The 19,950-nt window shown below is 41.5% G+C and overlaps 1 protein-coding gene across 1 annotated transcript in view; it reads left to right on the forward strand.

Moving 5' to 3' along the window:
- The first annotated feature begins 1,991 nt into the window (after nt 1-1,991).
- The window catches only part of MFSD6 (major facilitator superfamily domain containing 6), a 29,020-nt gene continuing 11,061 nt past the window's right edge, over nt 1,992-19,950 (forward strand). Inside the window, exons 1-3 of the mRNA XM_050900424.1 lie at nt 1,992-2,044; nt 10,506-12,105; nt 17,320-17,417. Coding sequence (XP_050756381.1) covers nt 10,559-12,105; nt 17,320-17,417 — 1,645 coding nt within the window. The 5' untranslated portion in view covers nt 1,992-2,044; nt 10,506-10,558. The remainder of the gene's footprint in view (nt 2,045-10,505; nt 12,106-17,319; nt 17,418-19,950) is intronic.

The following is a 19,950-nucleotide window of genomic DNA, read 5'->3' on the forward strand; positions in this document are numbered from 1 at the left end:
GTTTGTTTTGTTTTGGTTTTTTTAAGGAAATATCCCTGGCGCTTCCGAAAACAAGTAGAAGGAAGGAGGATGATCAGAGTGTAATTCCTCAAAAACACAGCTCCGAGAAAAGGTAATACAAGCAAAGCTGCAGAAGATGATCACATTCTTAGTGTGTGGTGGGCAATGCTGAGTTATCAGAGTTTAGGGAAAGACTGCTTTTATGGCTCCAGTAAATGTAGTCTGTGACTACAAAGATCAGCTTTCCCTTTTCAGTTCACAATGACTGGAAATGATTTGAAATACACGTTCTCCCTAAAAGCATTTGTAGTAATTTGCCAAAAAGTCTCCATCAAGATTAAATAATTTCGGTTGGGGCGGACATCTGGTTTATCACAGTAATATTTTGTAATAAAACCCCCACTATATGAGCCGATAGCTGTCTGTCTCTGAATTCTGCAAGATTACAGGAGGCCTGCGCTCCTGGTCTCCTCAGACGTGGTTTCTCTCTGGCGTTAATTAGCCGTGGGGGAGATTCTCAAACATGAAGAGTTTTGAAAATCCTTCCAGAGACAGATAATAAACAAGCCGCCTCCTCCCCCAGGTCACCTCACCTATGAAATTCAGCGTTTGTGTCCTGCTTCCTTCAGGAGAGGCCTTTACTGTAAGGGTAGGCAAGCTTTTAATCGGGTGGTGTCCTCAATGGCCTTCGTACCCACATACAAAGATCACACCCCATCGGTATGTTAGCGTGGCAGGGAACAACCTTGAGAGAGCATTGCCTTCCACGAGGACTGGTGTCCCTTTCACTTTGGTGAGGACTCAAATGAAATGGGTTGAACACCCGTGGTGCTCCTGTTCCTCTCCGTCTGCCTCAGTTATGCAAACTTGCAGTTTTCTCTCAATTTCTTCCCTTGGGCAAAATAATGCAAATATTTTTTTTTCCTTGAGGAAAGGGGGATCCTCCCTCAGAAAAGAGAGGTACAAATAAGAAGATGCAAGCAGTAATGCATTTGCCCTGTGGTATCCCAGTTAACATTGTCTGCAGTCTGGTCACTGTCCTGGGTCGAAATTGCCTGTGCTGTGCCGCTGAGAGGGATGGCCGGTGGAGTCTACTCGCTTTATGGACTCTGCTTGGACTGTGGCCCAGTCTGAGCTCTTGTGTACAGAACACCATCACTTGAGCGCTTGAGCTTAATCCTCAAACAACTTCACTACCTCCTGTTCAGTTCAGGGCTGATAAACACCCCAAATCTCAGGCTGGCCTTTCACTTTCTGTCTTGATTATTGCCCTTCTTCAGCTTAACACCGCTGACCTTTTGATAGTGCAACACGGCTCAGTTAGCTCAGGAAGTTATCCTCCTTGCCTGTGTTTTTCTGCCTCAATAATTACTGCGGGGCTCGGGGAGTTTATGTTGTTGTTGTTTTAAGTATTTACGTAATTTTATTTGTATAGAATTCTAGAAACAATGTTACTGAAGGGATGATGCCAGTGGCTGCGGAAGGCACTACAGGTAATAATTTAATACTTAATGCTGTAATACGTGTTTGGAACTTCTGAGGAGCAGGAAGTGCTGTCAATGTTGAGTTATTTGGTTGTTTAGGGTCCACGAACGCTCCCCAAGCACTATTTTTAAACCAAACGTCCAGCGCGCGGCCCAGCGTCGGTACAGATCTGCCATCCCCAGCCTCAACATAGCACGTAAGTAAAACGACTCTTTCCCCGGCCTGCCCGCAGCCCCCGTCTGCCCTGTGGCCGCCGGCCGGGCTGGGACGGGACGCCGACCCGGGGGGCGCGGAGGCGGCGCCGGGCGGGCGGGTGCGCGGCCCCCCCCCCCCCCCCGCGGCGGGGGGCGGCTCCGTCCCTCCCCGCAGCGCCCCTGCGCGGCGGCGGCGGCGCGGCACGGCCCGGCACGGCCCGGGGCGGGGGGGGGAACGGCGGGCGGGGAAGGGTGCGCGGAGCCGCCGCCCGCAGCAGCCGCGGCGGGCAGGAGGCTGTGGCGGCGGCGGGAGGGGGCTGCGATGCTCCCGGCTGAGCGCCCCCCCGGAGCCGCCCCCGGGCGAGGTGAGTCAGCGCGGCCCCGCGGTGCGCGGGGGGCCGGGCCGGCAGCCAGGCCCGCGGCAGGCCGCCCGGCTAGGTGCCGCCGCCGCCTCCCCCTGCCCGCGCTCCGCGGGGCGCCGGCGGCGGGCGGGTACCGACCCGGGGGTCGCTGCGGCCCGGTGAGCCGCGCGGCGGGGCTGCCGGCGGGCGAGGCGGCCGGCGGGCCGGCTGTGGCGCACCTCGCCGCTGCCGGTGGGAGCCGGGCAGCCGCCGGGCCGGTGAGGCCGTTCCCGCCCCGATCTCTGACCCGGCACCGGCTCCCTCCCCACCGGGGGCGACGGGCCTTGTCCCCGCAGCCGCCCAAGGTGCTGCCGTTGGGCCCTTCCTCAGCCTTTTCCTTCCCTCCTTGACGGCTGCTCTGTTCAGCTTTTCCTTCTCGGAGGTGTTTCCTGCCTGCGCCGCGCTGGAGCCCGTCAGCTGCTCCTCAGCTGAGCCCGGTGGTCGGGTGTGCTCTGGCTTCGCTCTTGTTGAGGTCCCCTGACGTTAATTGTGGCTAAGTGGTGACCTCATTAGGATGCCGGCCCTCACCTCCAGAAGTTCAGCATTGTGGTTGAAGCGTGACCACCGTACGTGCGACTGAGCCGTCCAGCGCCAAATGCCCCGTGCCCTCTGCATGACCACTGGCAACAGTGTCGGGGTCCCCGGAGGTGGCCGTTGGCTGGGCCGTGTCCCACGGGAACTCCTGCACAGGCATCCCCGTGCTTGTCCCTGCTGCCAGCATCCAGGCGTAGTGTTATGTGTGGCTGTCGCTCGGTTTCTGAACCCTTAAATCCTGAAAATACGATGATTTTTAGTAAGCAGGTTGTCAGTTGCTCCTCTGTTTATTAAAACAAGTATAGGAATAGATGCTTGTTGAAGAAATCGGTGCTGGAGGTACAGATGCCTGTTATGTCCTAAGTTAGATGGAGTTTAAAACCCATGTGTGGTCAGCAGCTCTAAAGTTTTAACAGCAGGGTCTTTTTAAATGTTGCGTTAATGAAAAATGCAGTGTTGAAGAGTGATAAACTTGGAGTTTAGGGGAGAGGAGAGTGGCTGTATGAACATAACACTGAAGTATTTCAGTAAAAACTCGCCCAAAACATTATTACGTTACAAAGATATATAGGGTCTAGTTTTCCACTGTATTTAGTAACATCCAAGGAAAAAGATTGTAAAATGCTAGTTTTCTAGCTTGGTTATTTTTTTGTATTTGTTTCCCTGGATATAAATAGTGGACAAAGGCGACATTTATTTTATTCTTTGTAGTCTCCGAAGACCCACTGGGGAGTAGGGGAGAAGGAAACAATCCTCTTTTTAAGGGTGGGGTTTGTGATAGCAGTCATAAACCCAGTAAAAATCCTAAGCAGATTTAAAAAAAAAAAAATTCGAACGGGTGGAGTGAGAAGATGGGAGCAAAAGCTGATGATGTGAGGAGCTAACGTGAGGAAGCTGTGCTTGATCACTGATGTAGCTGGTGCTAGGGCACAACTTAAACGCAACCTAAAATTCATCTTTAATCTTCAGCTACAGCGCAACGGGCCTGAGTTTATATAGCAGCGTGGGAGAGCGTGAACCGGTGACGTGATCCGGCCGCAGTCGCAGCGGTGGGTCCCTGAGGCTGGGTGTTGCCTGGCAGGCCTCTCCGGTTTGAAACAGACCGCTGCTCCTGCCGCTGCCAGACGTGGTGGTGCAGCTGGGTGCCTGCCTCCCTCCCCAGCGCTGGAAGCAGCTGTGCTTGGGGAGTACTGCGGCTCTGACTCTGGGCATTTGCCTGGCCTGTAGTTGAAGGCACGCTTGTTATTTACCATCATTAATGAAGCGTAAACCTTGGCAGTGTCGATACGTAGTTGGTAAATTGAAAACTGGTTAAAAAATTGGAGTCTAATACTGACTAAAAATGAACGGATTAAAAAATAGAGTCTACTAGGACATCTTAATTTGCACATATTAAACGGAAAACGTGACTGGAAAGCAGGAGTCCTAAGACGTGAGTTTAATGGTTTTTCTTTAACAGATGAGGATCTGATAGTGTTCTTGTCGTCGATACAGTATTGTATCAACTTAGCAACTTCAGACCTATTATAAAGTGCATTAAACCTATTATAAACCTGATCTTGACATGCTTCAGACATACTGTCGTCTCTCAAATTGACTAAATGTGTCAAAGTATGTGGGGTTTTATATTCGTATTGAATGAAGTAGAAAAACCTATAGACCAACACATTAAATAAGTGCATGCCAAGCAACACAAAATAAAGCACTTTTAAGAGTTAAGTGTTTTAGAACGAGGTGGTTTCACTTCATGGAAACCGTAATTATGGTGGTTAATGTTACAACACTGATGTCTTGCTTCAGACTTGAAACAAATATATTTCTCAGCACCAAGTTAATTCACTAAATGTGATTTATTCCTGGTTTTATAAATTCTGAGTAAGGTGTCCATGCTGGGGCCTCACAGGAGGACTGCTTACCTTTAGAGAGCAGGGGTGGTGATGTGGGGCAGGTGGGTCAGCCTGCACGAGTTGGTCTGTATGGCTTGGCAGGGGACAGCCCCTCCAAGGGCTCTGCCTGGAGATCGGCCTACCTGGGAGAGGTTTGGGAACGTGATGCAAGAGTAAATGAAGTCTATGCACTCCTCTGTCATGATGTAAGTTGTTTGCATAACATTCTCCTTCTTTTTGGCATGGACATAGGCGACAGCACCAGGCTGATCCTCAGGGGTGAAACTTGCTTGGAAATGGAAAACATGGTCTATTATTCATCTTATTACGGCGATGCCTTGTAGGCCTGCTGGATGCAGGGCGTAATTCTGAGAGATGCTGCACAGATAATAGCAGAAAGTCTTTGATCCAAAGGTTTTATAGTTTAGATCAATGAGACAAGGGGGGCTGAGGAGGAGGTAGTGTGCATGAGCAATATGATGGATGCACTTGTTGTGGCAGTTTCACCAGCCGATGGACGAGTGAGGTGAGCTTTCTTTGGAAGATCGATAGTTTTTAAGTCTACTTCTCTAGCACAGACCTGTTCTGAATCAAACAGTAATTAGTGACTTTAAAAAAAAGGTTTATTCAAGAAACATGTTTTCTATTAGCAGATTTAGAACTGCTCATATGAAAACTTCATGTGGAATTTCATGCGTTTGCTACAGAGTCAGTTTGCTAGTCCATGAAAGTCTGAAAGGGGTAAAATAAGATGTGATGCCATGTTGGCTGGCTTTGATTTATCCACACAATGCAAACAGCAAGCTAGTCTGCCCCGTTCTTACAGCTGCATGTTGCTTGAGAGATTAATTCATGCTTCCTGTTTTGAAATTCTACTCTTAGAGTATGTTTTCTGAGACTGTATAAATATAAATCTTCTACAGTGATTTTGCTAGGTATTAACAGGTTAAGCTACTCTTGATCATTTGCACTGTCTTCTGATGAACTGTCCTGGGTTTTTTTGTTTGTTTGTTTTTTTACATTCAGTATGCATCCAAACCCTGATTTTCAGGCTCTGCTTTGTGAGTCTTAATTATACTTTAATTGTCAAAGCCTAGTGAATGGAATATTTATGCTGAATTAAACTTTATTTAAAACCAGCAGTACTTCTTCACCCCAAATCTAACTTTCTGTTGGTCTGCAAGTGAAGTTTTAATGCCTTGTGCTGTAAGTGCCATGATATTTTCCCTGAGAGGTTTAGGGATTTGCTACCCCAGTCCGATCTGTTGATTGGCTTTTTTTTTTTTCCCCCGAGATACAGTGCAAAGCAGGTGCTTTGAGGTGTTTTTGGTTTTTTCCCCAAGGTTTTGGGAAGAGTGACTCCAAGGGGAGAGCTGAGTTTTTAATACACTATATTATTCCTTATTATCATTTTCCTTTGTTTTATAGGGAACTTCTTGTAATGTCAGGTTGTCTTGAATAGATTAGCTTTTTATCCTTTCTGATCTTGAAATCCTCGTGATTATTAGGAGAGCCAGAGTAAATGAGGATCGATTTAAGAAATAAAAAAGGCAAGAATGCCAAGAAGATACTTAACTAAATGTAGAATACCCATATTTGCCTCTTTCCACCTACCTGCCAAAGAGCCTCATTGCAGTCATTAAAATGACGATTGCATTGTCATCACTGAATTCCTTGGGACAGATGGTTTTTCCTCTGTTCCTCAGATAGTTGCTCAAAGGTACAAGTCTGCAGGAAAGTTGCTGTAGCTGTTTGCAGAAGATGACTGGATGAAAGACGTGTTGTAGATGTAAGGGTTTGAAAGTGGATTTTGACTTGTTGGAGGAATAGATATAAACCAGGCGGCAGCAATCTGTATCAGGAAACTTAGAAAAAATAATGGACTCTAGTATTTATGTTAAAAAAATCCTATCTGTGCAAAGCTTGAAGGAAGAACAGTCTTGTGGTTAACAAGTGTATTCTTTATATCTGAAAAGAAGTGCATGCGCTTGTGCATAAAAAGGCTCAGAGCGCGAGTGATCTTGCAGAATAATTCTTACGCTCAGTCTGAGAAAGCTGGGTCGGCCGCAAGCTTCCTGTGCAGCTGCGAGCGAGGGACTTATGCTCCTGGGCTGGTACGATAGGATCATGGGTTGGGGGAGAAGCAGGCCGTTCAGATTTTAATGAAGTCTTTTTCCGTTGTAGCCACGTCAGGGGTGATGGGATGATGAGGGAACAAAGACTCGGTTCCCTGTTCTGAGTTCTGTAGTGGTTTGGAAACATAAACCTGTGGGAAGACAAAAGCTTGTTTGTCTGCCGGAGGACCAAGGTGCTTTCTTGTGCTGTACATCTGCTGTGCTGTCCGCTGGCTACGCCTCTTCCCTTTCCCTTTGCAGGGCTTTCTCAGGATCTTTGCAGAAGTTTCTTCCAGTTTGCGTGTTAGGGCTTTGTTGTATGTTTGTGCACTTAACCTAAGTGTAGGGAAGATAGCTTCAAAACTGTTACTCCTGTTTTTCAGAGTCATGTTACCACTCTGCAACCTCTCTGGTCTCACTTGTCCTGGCTGAATTGATGCCATTCAACAGGCCTCTACGAAAACTTTGTGCTCCGTTCAGCCTTAAATGAGTTAAAATTTATATTCACACTGAAATCCATTCTCTTTACTCTCTGAACCTTTCTTCCTCACTCCTATTCTCTGTTGTTCATTTTAAACTTGCCAGTAGTGCTGTCTTCTCCTACTGTGTTGTGGATCAGAAAAAGTTTTTGCAAAGTGAAGATACAGTATTTGAAGGATGTTGTTAAAATAACCAGTAGATAACCAGTCTCTTCTCACTTAGAAGTACGTTGGTTTTCCATCTGTTTGATTTGCGGCACATTCAGTCCCAGACTGGCATGTTTTTTTTGTCAGGAGAAGGAAAGCCCCGTAGACTATTAACGTTTTTGTAGATTTTTCAGTAACAATACCACTTTGTTGGTTTTCTCATTTTTAGTAATTTATTTTTAGAATTTAAAAAATTGCTAAATAAAGTCACTTTCAAAAACCTGACTCCTAAACAAGCTAGTGATCAAAACATTAAAGAATGCCATATGGCTCCTACCAGTCTTGATGCTGTTATATTTCTGAAGAGTATATTCTGTGTTATTAATAATATTCAATGAAACACTCTCAGGGTGGGAAAATATTTACTGAAATTATTATGAAATATACTTTTCATAATAGCATTCTAACCCGAGATGTTCTAGTCAAAATACTAGGAGTGGATCTTTTGGATTAATCCTTGCATGCAACGGGTTAGAAGATGATGGATGCTGGGGCAGATACAAGTTGTGGAGGGGGGAAGAAGATGCAGCAACTGAAGTGTTTAAAGATTAGCAGTATAACAATTTTTAATATACCCACTATTCATAAAACATACAAAACTGAAGTCCCATTCCAACAGAAAAGGGAAACTGAATTAAAAGAGATCGAATACTAATTGCTCTAAAAGCCTTCTGTGTAATTTATATGAAATCAGATGGTTCAGAGCTCATATATAGGGATAAGGAATATGGCTGCGTTGTTTAAATCAGTATAATTTCAATTCATACTTGCAGAGAAGTTGTCCTAATATCCAAGTGGTTACAATGTGAGTTCTATCTTGTCATGTCATGGGGACAGGAGAGGAAATTTATTCTTCAAAATTAAATGCTGTAAAGCTCTGATACAGCTAGTAAGCAAGTTGCTGTAAATAGATGAGCATATACTGGTTTTGGTGGGACACAAGAACGACACTGAAACCTCAGTTACGTCCCCTTGACATAAGTGGGGCCCTGCACGAGTTCTGGAGTCTTTGTTGTCAAAGCAAGGCAAGGCATAAAGAAAATAAAAGTACAATGATGACTGATCTAATTTACTCATTAGAAGGACTTGTTTTATGGACATAGAAGCCAAAAATGGGCAAATATATGAGCAAAAATCCCACAGTCCTTCCAGCTGTCAGGTGGAAGTGGCTGACTGAACCAAAAAGTGCAGGAGCTAACTAGACAGCTGCTGGTTTTTGGTTCATGTGGCTTTTGATGGTAGCAGGTAAGAGCAAGAAAATGTGTTTTCACATTTGACTGTTCTAACAACTTAATCAGGACTGTTTCTAATCTTTTGACACTTGAAATACTTTTTTTTTTTTTTAAATTGGATTGTCTCTGAAGAAACTGGAGAAAAAAGCAGTCTGTGTGTATGTGCTGGCATCGTTTTGATTAACTTCTGTCCTTGAATACATGAATATTTAAGGTTCCAAGATTTTTATGCAACCTTTTCTCCCTAAGTGAAACCAGAGATCCTCGTAGATAGTATCCCATAGAAATGACATTTAAAAGTGAAAAACACACACAAACCTCATGAGTGTTTGGGATTTTAATGATGGTATTTTTAGACTTGTCTATCACTGAACTGTGTAAGGTTTAGATTATTTTAATGGACTGTTGTTTTTAGACGTATCCATGGCTTGTTCTATCAGCTGTTATGCGTATGTTGGATCAGTAAGAAACAATTAATTTAACATACTTGTGAATGTTAGAATCTCTTTTCTGTTATTAGCCTTGCGTCGGTTTGCAAATCCATGGTCAGTATTTAAATAAATTCTGAATTATAATTAAATAATTTAAAGGCACTGGATATCTCAATGCATGACTAATTTTAAGGGGACAATACTGTGCTTTCAGTTGAGTTTTGAAAGACTGCGATTTCATTGGAGCTCTTCTAGTGGGACTAAAGTGCAGACCTGCAAAAAAATACTTCCAATGCCTAGAGAAGATATTCCCAATCATAAATTGAGTACTCTTAGAGAAATTTCAGGTTCTTCTGGAATAAAATGCTCCTTTCAAGTATTGGTCCTTGAAAAGGTTCCTGTGTGATAGTAACATTAATCCAAACAGCAAAGGGATGACAAAACCAAAGTATATTAAATGTTCAACTTTCTTATAATGAACAGGAGCTAATCTTCCTAGGTTAAATTTACAGATATTAATATAGCAAAAATAGTTGCCTAATATAATGATTTTGAGCTGGTAGCCTGCTGGCAGAGCTTTTTTTTATTCCTTGAAAGGAAAGCTTCTGTTAGCTAGCCTAGCTTATTGGAATGGTTTTGTTGTTTTTAAATGTGAAAGCTAGTTGGTCAAATCAAAGTCTAAGTAGTGGTGAATTTGTTTTCAAGTGTTGGTTGTCAGTTTTGCAGTCTTTTACTTCTGCAAAAGATAAGTGTGGGCAGCTGCAGTACCGTTATCTCCCAATCCACCTTTCTTCACTTTCAGAATTTGACTTGAAGAGATCATTGTAGGGCCTGTACTTATTTTCTGTCCCTGTGTTTCTTTGCTTCCAGGTCTTTGATGCCTTTGAGGTTGTTATCCTAATTTTGAGGGTCCCTTGTTTTAATCTTAGAGCCCCATCCTAATTCCCGCCTCTCTTCCCATTCAGCCTAGAAGCTCAAGCCTCCCACCAATTTCTGCTGTGGTTGTGGAGTGCTTAGAAAATCACATTTCAAGAGGAGATTGACGAACCTTTTGAAGGCTATCATGAGGCTTTGGATAATTATTTGGTTTGATAATTAAAAAAACCCAGATATATATGTGGCTGCATTATTTAATTACAAAATCATGGCTATCCTTTGGTATAATAGGGAATACTGGAAATAAAGCAGTTAGCCTTGGGGGAGAAAAGACAACTTGAAAACAGACTTGCAAATACTAGCACTTAATTGCCACAGTAACTTTGGATATATAAATTATTCTCTGTCCTAAACATGAAAGATGTTTTATTGCACAATATTAAAGCTGCTGTTGGGAGAGCTTCACAGAATTGGTCATAAAACACATTTTTATTGATGCTACCGTTTACCACTAGTCTAGACAAATGGCCTTCCCCACTCTGATATTACATTTATTGCTCAGGAATGTCACTTATAAAAAAGAGGCTGTCTTTGTCCTTGATGACTGGCATTGCAGGTTTGTTACTGTGCGGTACCTTCACCATGTTATGTTTTATTTGTTCGCAGGGTAGCCCTAGCTCCTTGAGAGTGCACCAGATATTGGATGCTTGTGGTAAACCATGGCAGCTGATGATAAGGTTGCCATTTTAACCGATGACGAAGAAGAACAGAAGAGAAAGTATGTGCTTGCTGATCCTTTCAATGGCATTTCCAAGGATCAAGACTTGCCACCCCATAATGAATCCCCTTCGACGGAGACAACTACTGTCCCAGATGAAGAGCTAGATTGGTTAGAAAAGCACTGCGTCAAAATAAACAATGATCTTCTGATCTCAAAGGTCTTTTATTTTTTCTTCTATTCTGCATATGGCTCTCTCTACCCCTTGCTGCCTGTGTATTACAAGCAGCTGGGTATGTCACCCAGTCAGAGTGGACTTCTGGTGGGCATCAGGTACTTCATTGAGTTCTGTAGTGCTCCCTTCTGGGGAGTGGTGGCAGATCGCTTCAAGAAAGGGAAGATCGTCCTCCTGTTTTCGCTTTTATGCTGGGTTTTATTTAACCTGGGGATTGGATTTGTTAGACCAGCCACCTTAAGATGCGTACCAAAGGGCCTTCCCCCAGCACATCCCACCAATGCAAGCAGCCTTTTAACAACAGTTTCGCAAAACGCCTCAATGTCTTCTCCGCTAACCACAGTGAGTACTGCATCCCCGAAGGTTCGTGGGAAGAGAGACGTGCTCACTTCCAGTCCAGTCACTTTGGAAACAACAGGGACAGCTAATCCTGAAATAACATTCCTGTTACCTACACAGAGCAACGATGTGGAGTTTGTCTTGGAAAACAGTACTCATTTCATTTTGAAAAACACCACCACTGCTAGCCCAGTCTCACCAGGGAACGTGACTCCAAGTACCACCCCAGCTGCTGTCACCACAAAGCCGATGCCTTCTGACCAAGCTGTGCTCGTTTATGATCAACAAGAAGTAGAAGCCATCTTTCTACTCATTCTGCTGGTTGTCATAATAGGAGAATTTTTCAGTGCTTCCTCGGTTACTATTGTGGACACTGTAACTCTGCAGTACCTTGGCAAACACAGGGACCGGTATGGATTGCAGCGTATGTGGGGGTCTCTGGGCTGGGGGCTGGCCATGCTCTCCGTGGGAATTGGCATTGACTATACCCATACGGAAGTTGGCATTGAAGGTCAAGGATGTAAAGCTCCTGAGTACAAGAACTACAGGATAGTTTTCATTGTTTTTGGTGTTCTGATGACAATGGCATTAATTGTGGCCACCCAGTTTCGATTTCATTATGCGCACTTCAAGCAAGATGAAAATAAGAGAAAAGAAGTAGAAATCTCACAGGTGGACAGAAGTGCCTCCAACGAATCCTCCGATAACACTCCTACCAGTACAACCCAGTCGCAGTCTTTCAGTTTTTGGGACCTAATAAAACTGCTGTGTAGTATCCAGTATGGCTCAGTGCTCTTCGTGGCGTGGTTCATGGGGTTTGGATATGGCTTTGTGTTCACCTTTCTTTACTGGCACTTAGAAGACCTGAATGGCACCACCACTCTCTTTGGAGTTTGTTCTGTGCTCAGTCATGTGTCTGAGCTGACTGCCTACTTCTTCAGCCACAAATTGATTGAATTGGTTGGTCATATCAGGTAAGATGTTAGCAATCATCAGAGCGCTATACAAAAAATGTTGAATTTCAGGCTTAGCCTTGTGATACAAAGTGAAATTCAAGCTAATCCTTTTATTTTAAAATTCCAAGTCCTGCTCAGTTACATAGCTTGCCTGATGGAGTTTTTGTTATTGTTTTAGGAGTTGAAAATGCTCTGAAATGCTTCCTTTGCATTTGAGTTGCATGTTAGTACGTGCATTATGCCTGGCACCGTAACCTTTTGCAGATGGTTCCAGAAGACATCCTAGTTCACTGATGCAAAGCTCTGTTAGAGATCTTTACAAATCGCCGCCCACTCAAGGATTGTCTGTTTTGACATATAAATACCATTAATTTTACAGTTTTTTTCGTGTGAGTAGCAGTGTTCTGGAAACCTCCTGCTTTAGCCTGCTTCTCCTTGCGGGGCAGTTCTTTGTCCCCACAGTAGCCTGGAAAGGTGTCACTTGCACGCTGAGAGGGGAGGAGGATGAGATGAAGCAGCAAGGTGAGCACCTCCTGTGCATATGCCCTTGTAATCAGACTCTGGGTGTTGGCAGAATGAGGTTGTAGTCGCTTACCAGTTCAGTTCCTTGCTCTGTTCCTTTGGCTGCAGCTGCGTGTGTTAGCTACTGAAGTGAGGTGGCTGTGCAGGGCTTCTCCGTAGTTTTTGCCTTGTGTAAGCGAAACTGACTACTTCCAGCATGTTAGTGAACATTGTTTTCCACTAAATTCACAATTGACTTAATTTCTGCATATTCTAAATATCTTCACTACTCTTTAAAAAAAGCTTGGGGGAAGAAAGATAGGGGGGAATCTGAGTTAATGAAGTCATAAAGAGGTTTTTTTGTTTTTACTCAGGTACTCTGTGCAACTGAACACAGAGCTCTGAGTGCTGTTAGCATCATGTCCTTTCCAAATGCCCTGTTTATAATCATACAGCCATTGAGATGTATTTTTTAAGCTGTCTGCACTGTTCTTTTTGTGCATTCTGTTCTGTGGTTTTGCTCTTTGTTTTTTTTGTTTTGCTTTTATTGGGATGAATTTTTTGATTCATTTGACCTCTGCTAAAAATGTTTGAGATGCTTAGCACAGTACTTTGAGAGGTTACTTAAAAGATGGTTTTTTTCTTCCTTTAAACTGGGGAGGATCCCTTTACTTTGAGTCAGTCTTTTAATCTCTGGATTTGACAATAATTAGTATGAGAAAATATGACACCTTGCATGCAAAGACTGGAGGAAGGATATGATGATGGAGGAGTGGTGAGAAAAGATCACAGTCTTGATAGCTAAAGATAGCTTGGGTATGCTCTGTCAATGTATATTGTTATACTACAAAATTCAGGCTTAGACTTCCACTAGAGAAAGAAGGAAAAACACAAGAATGGTAGGCTTGTGAATAAGATGAACTAGAAGGGGATAGGAGCATTGGCCAGTAAAAAGAAAGATGATGTACAGGATTAACTCCTCTTTTTTTCTTTTTTTTCTTTGCACTGTTAAGCCTATGAAGCCAAGATTGGATCAAGATTAAGTTGTTTAAACACTAGCTCCTATTTGCAATGAAACAACGTTCTTTATACCTACACCTGGGAAATGCACATTAGTCATATTTTAATGTTATGTAATGCTTACTTGTATTTAGTCATCACAGTTTATAAGATGTCTCCTTCCAGTTGCCTTTCTTCTTGTACTTTTTGAACTTTGTATAATGCATGGTTTGTTCAAGAGGAGGCAATTTTCTTTTTTTTTTAAAGATGAATATATAGGAGTTCATAGCTCATATTCTTTGATAGTTCTGTATGTGTCTGCTGCCTTACAGTGCAGATATTCATTCTCCCATTAATAAGAACCAGTAGCCTCCAACTATATATCCTTCTTGGAACCGTTTTAGCCAGAAGCATTTGGGATCAGTATTTTATATATTTTTTTTAATAGCTCAAAATTCTTTTCTTCTGGGTTGTTAGACTCCTAGATGTAGACAGTCTTTCTGCAGTATTTATTTGAACATTATCATTCAATCTTTCCTTCCTGTCCTAATTCTTTGAAGACAGGCATGAGTACCAGAATTGCATGCACTGTCACAGTAGCAGGAAAAAATGCTATTGACTGTCCTTTGTAGAACTACAAGAAAACAGGCTTTACACCCTTGTCAGATAGAAGCTCAGTTTTCCTTTTCTAGCCTTGTAAAGCTTTCTGTTTTTACCACTGTATCTGTTGGCATATAAGACCCTTACAACATTTTGAAACCTAATTGGTTTTCACAGTTTTTTTTTAACTAATACTCAAATTATTGTCCAAGCATTTTAAGCATGACCACACTAAACGTGCTGATTAAAATACCTGCTTTCTGACTTCCTTAGCTTTACTGTTCATACGCATACGCACACATGCAGTGCACATGTTATACATGCTGCTAGTGTTTCTAACATTGTATATTAGCAGATCACTAGATGAATCTGGAGTAATGACAGTGATCGGTTCCGCTAGAAAGCTGTTCTGTGATTGTACAGATTTATGAGGGGAGGGAGTATTGCAGATGTTAGAAGGGTATTTTTTGCCTCGTGTCCTCCAGCCACCTTCTGAGAGATGACAGAGTAGATTTTCATTTAAAAGTAAACTAAGGAGTTAAAAAGAAATAAGTAATCAGAAAGTGTGGTGAAGGCCACAAGTTCTTTGAGAGGATATTGCGATGAAAAAGCATACAAAACTGGCTATCAAATATTTAGATGCCATTGTTAAATGGTATCCTGTGTAGAAGCACTCATAACTGCCATTGAGTTTAGGAAGATGATGTTAATCTCTGAAAATAACCTCCTACCTGAAGCTTGAATGTGTTTGTCTGACCACAATTCCAGCATGTGAGTTTTTATAGGAAGCAGAGACTGGTAGTCATGGCTGTAAACAGCTTAGCCTCCTTAACATAAATCTAGATCCAGTGCTTTAAATGTTTAACCTGTAAATTGCATATGGTGTCTCTGTGGATACTGCATGTAGGGTTCATAAGGAACATCTGTTTACGTTATCCATTTAGGTCTGATAAAGAGCCTAAATGATTATTATAAATACATATTTGAAAAGACTCCGTAAATACACAAAAGTTCTTGTGTGACATACCCCTCCAAAAGCTTAATTATAGAAATCTTCATAAACTGTCATTTACCTAAAACTCTGTACATATTCTAAAAAATTAAAAGGTAGAATCTGACTAAATTGCTGCTCTTAAACTCTGAATCCAAATCTTTCTGCAAGTGTAACATGGCGGAAAAGCACAGGTAGCCGAGTGTGTTAGTGGTGATGGAAAAACTATGAAGCAGGAGGACACCTCTTCATATCTCTGGTCTGGCTGCGATAGGGAACAGCTGAGATGGGAAGAAAGTTCTTGGTGCACAGGCAAAGTTTTTGCTGGACAAAAGTGCAATTAAGCTGGCAAGAACTGGTCCTAAACAGAGAGCTGAGCGCATCTGTACTGCTGATGAGGAAAAACAAGTGTATGGTGAGGTGATTCCTTTGTAGCCCCAAGAATGTGCATCACCCTGGGCCTTACTAGCAGGGGAATAAAGAAAGGATCCTGCAGACCTTGTATGTTTGCTTACCTTTTGTGGCAAATGTGTCCTAATACACTTCAGAAATGTGATTGTACATGAGAGTTACATTAAGTTGTGGCTATGAAAGGAACTAAGTTATTTGTTTGGAACAGAAGGCATTAATTAAAGGGGGAGATGAAATTTATGATGCATGGCACAAAGAACAAGTTTGTTCTCTTTATTGTATAATAACGAACTTTTTCATGGCTTCCCGTGTTTTCTTCAATGAATGCTTGGGCTTGTGTTGCCTAAAGGCAGCTTAAACCAGCTATTCATGGACCTCATATGTATATGGATGCAACACAGCTTGGTCTGATGTGTGGTTTGGGAGGGGGAACTTCCTGCAAGCTAACCCAACTTGTTGAAAGTAAAATATATTGTCTTCTGTAAATCCATGTTGCTGTGAAATGCACAGACCTGTCTTTATAATTTTGAATGTTTTTTGATATCACTGACATGATGAAAACTATGGTACTGGTTTTTAAGCTGTCAACATGTATATTTGGAGAGCTCAAATGTTAACAAGATGTTGCATTTTTATGATTGCATCTCACTCCAGATTTTTCAGTGGCTATGTACCATTTAATTAAATCTTGGTCTGCTTTTGTAGAATAACTAACTAAAAAAGCAGCACAAAGAATAACGAGCCCTTTCACAGTGTCTATGCTCACACCTTAATTATCAATTGCATTTATTTCACTTGTGTCAAACCAGGGGTCAACCAAGAAGCCATGTTTGGACAATAAATGATCCTTGTCCCTGAAAAAATCTTTAAAGGTTGCAATAGCATCTTTTCTCAAGCTAAAAACATGTTTTGAATTAAGTCGGTGTTTCCTAAGATCCATCTAAAAATAAGAGAAAGATAGCTGGATGAATAAGCACCCCAGAGGTAAGCTAAGCTAAATCTGAAAACTGGAAGGGAAAAGTCATCAGGTTAAACATGCAATGGGAAATGCACTGCACGAAGAGTCTTTGTGCTTCATTGTTTAAAAACTGTTATAAGCTTTTTTTCTCTTGGTTCTGAGATGCAGCATCTGCTGCTTTTCAACAGGATGGTTAAGTTTTATCCTGAGGCATGTTGTTATAAACCATATTGCTTCTGTGGGATGTGTTTTTAGAGTAGTTCTGAGCAGTTTGCAGATACTGGGACTATAAACTTATATTAATTGAGGTAAAATTAATTCATCTAATACAAACCTGCACCAGGCTTACATTAAAATGGCAGAATGAATCTCTGAATGATTAGAAAAGAAGATTGTTTGGAAGGGATGTTGAATGTGCTTAGAAATGGTCTCTCTGAAATACAGTCCTGGGTAGAGCACGGCATGGAACTACAGAGCTTAGTTAAAAGTTCAGTGGATCTGCTGTCCCTTTGATTCCCCCCCTCCCCCCCTTAGGATTTTGAAGAAAGTCTTAACTTTAGCCTCAGTTTGAATATGTGTTTGGAGTGGGCAAGAGGCGAGTTTAGGTTTGGGTGTAGGACTTCAAGAATGTATTTTGTGTTGAGTAAATGCTTTAGACTGGCAAACTGTTTGTATATGTGCAAATGATTTCTGAAGCAGTAAGCTATATTACAACATACCAAAAAAGGAAAGTGCAAACTATCCCGACTTCTTTTTTCCTTACTTCCTTTAGAGTGCTTTATATTGGTCTTGCCTGTAATACAGCTCGATATATTTACATCTCGTATCTGGAAAACGCCTGGACTGTTCTTCCGATGGAAGTACTTCAAGGTAAGACAGTGCAGTAATGTCCTTCCAGTATAAGATCAAGTGCTTGCTTACATTTATCTTGTTTTCAAGTGAACTGTGAGTAAGTAAAAATCTGGTATTTCTATATTTTTTTTGACCACAAATATCCCAGAAGACCCAGGTTCATAAAACATTACTGTTTATCTTGGGAAATATTTGACGTCAAAAGGGTGGGTTTGCATTTGATTGTGCACAGTTCTCTGTTTATTCAAACAGAACTGTGCGAGACCAACACACCCTTTAACTAAACAAAGAGACAGAAGCACGAGCTGGCTACACACCTACTGCAAATCCTGTTTGGTGGTAAATGTGAACTTCATGAAATGCAAAAGGTCATGGTTCTTGAAAGGATGCTGTAAAAAACCAAAAAAACCAAAAAAATGTAGTCTGGATCATTCTGTCTCTTAAAATATTTTGTAGTTTTTCAGTGGTATTGTTTGATCAATACCTTTAAACTATAGAATTATTTTTTTTAATAGCTGGAGAGGAATTTCTTTCAATAGCTTTGTGCTAATAGAGCTTCTTTAAGATACTTGCCCTTCAACTAATTTAATTAGAAGGACAGAGGTGTGGTCTATGAAAAGTAACTTGAGCCCTGTTTTCAAGCCCTGTAAGACCTTCATTGCAATGTTAAAGTATAAATTGTTCTAACTTAGATTTTGTGACTTTTTTTGTGTCTTTGTAGTGGGTACCACTTCTCAAAACCAGGAAAAATCTAAACTATTTTACTTTCTGTTTCTTCAGTGTTTGAAGAATACTGAAGTATTTGGGTTTGTAAGCTTGCATGAAAATGGTTAATTTAAATGTAGAAAATGTTTTCCCTGCCTTTAAAAATAATTGTACCATCTTTGTTAAAGCCAGTATTTTGGATTTATACGATACGACTTAGAAAATTTTCCACAGATTCTACTTAGAAGTTTTATTCTTCTATGTGCAGCATAATTTGAATTTGCATTAGATTTTTCTACTATATTTACAGAAATTTGTAAGGTAGATTTTAACTTGAGTTATAAAATGCCATTGGAGAGCTCTGTGTAGATCTCTACATATATGTAGAAAGAGATCTGTTTGTGTCCTGGCTCCTTACCTCCCTGCTAACAAAAACAATTTACTGTAATAAAACTGCCACAACAGCAAGCTTCTGAATTTTGTTATCAAAAAAACTGGAACCACAACTATTTAATTGATTTATTTATAGCCAGCAAATGAGAAAGTTAAAACCATCATTCATACCGAATGTTAAAATATGCAAATGTTACAAAGAACCTGAAGAATGCGTGTTATACTCTTGTCCGCTTAAACATCTAGGGGGAACAAATGATGAATACAAAGCTTTGGATATTACCCTCTAGATAATCCTGTTTTAAAGACTCAACTAAAAATATAGGGAAAAAACTTGTGTCTCAACAGTACAGTCTTAAGTTTGTGCCCAGAAGCATCCTATAGTCATGACTGAGAAAGAAGTTTCTTTTACTTTGCATCTTGTTTTTATTCTGCTGTAATTTCAATATGAATTGCTTAATAGGTTTGCTTTTACAGCAAGGCTGTGAGGGAGCTGTTTTCGTGGGTTTTTTTGTGTGGTGTAATCTTGAGTAATCGAGATTTAAAGAAAAAACTAAGGACCTTCAAAATAATACTTTCTCATAAATTTATCTGCCAAATTTTCTCTATATCTAGCCACTGCTGAATCATGTACACTTGGGTTAATCTTGCTATTTGCAGTTATTTATAGTCAGCAAATGAGAAAGTTAAAACCAAACCAAAACACACACACACACAACCCCTCCCACCCTCGAAAGCTTCTTCATGTTCTACGTGCACTTTTCAGCCTGCATCTAACATGGTTTATTAGTGTCCATGAAGTCCATAGGTACGCTATGTGTGTGTCTGATTACTGCCACTACATTTGTTACATTCCAGTAGTCTCATTCAGTGTTGCTGAATGGGAGATAGAGTTTATCTTTGTAGAAATACTGTTGACACCCCCCCCCCCCCCTTTATTCTTTTCGCCTCCTTGCTCTTACTGGTTTTAATATCTTCTTGATTCATTATTTCTTTTGCAGCAGTTACCAAATCCTGTTTCTTTGGGCTCTGCTTTGTTTCCTACTTATCCACTGAATCTGTCGGTAGGGATAAGAGGTGACACCTTAATGAAATTTGGTGAGGTGGAAGCTCTTATTTTTGTTAAGTGAGTTTGTTGACAGAGAGAGGTAAGAGTTGTAGCTGCTTTGCACATGTAAGGATTAGAACCATTTAAAAACAAAAAAAGAGTAGATTGTGCAGAACATGTGGGTACCATGTGGGCCGCATGACTGCATCAAGTTGATAGGTCTCTTAAATCTTTTGGTGAAGTCCTTGTTACAATTGTACATAACTTCTTCCAGGAAGCTGTCAAATTCTGTGTAAATTCCAGTTACATCAGCTGGAGGGGCTTTAAGGTCAACAACAGTTTCAGCTGACTTTTGTAAAGAATTTATTTTTCTTTTTAATATGTTTCTGCAATACAAGAAGGATT

The sequence above is a fragment of the Gymnogyps californianus genome, chromosome 7 (assembly GCF_018139145.2).
Source record: "Gymnogyps californianus isolate 813 chromosome 7, ASM1813914v2, whole genome shotgun sequence".
NCBI classification, from domain to species: Eukaryota; Metazoa; Chordata; class Aves; order Accipitriformes; family Cathartidae; genus Gymnogyps; species Gymnogyps californianus.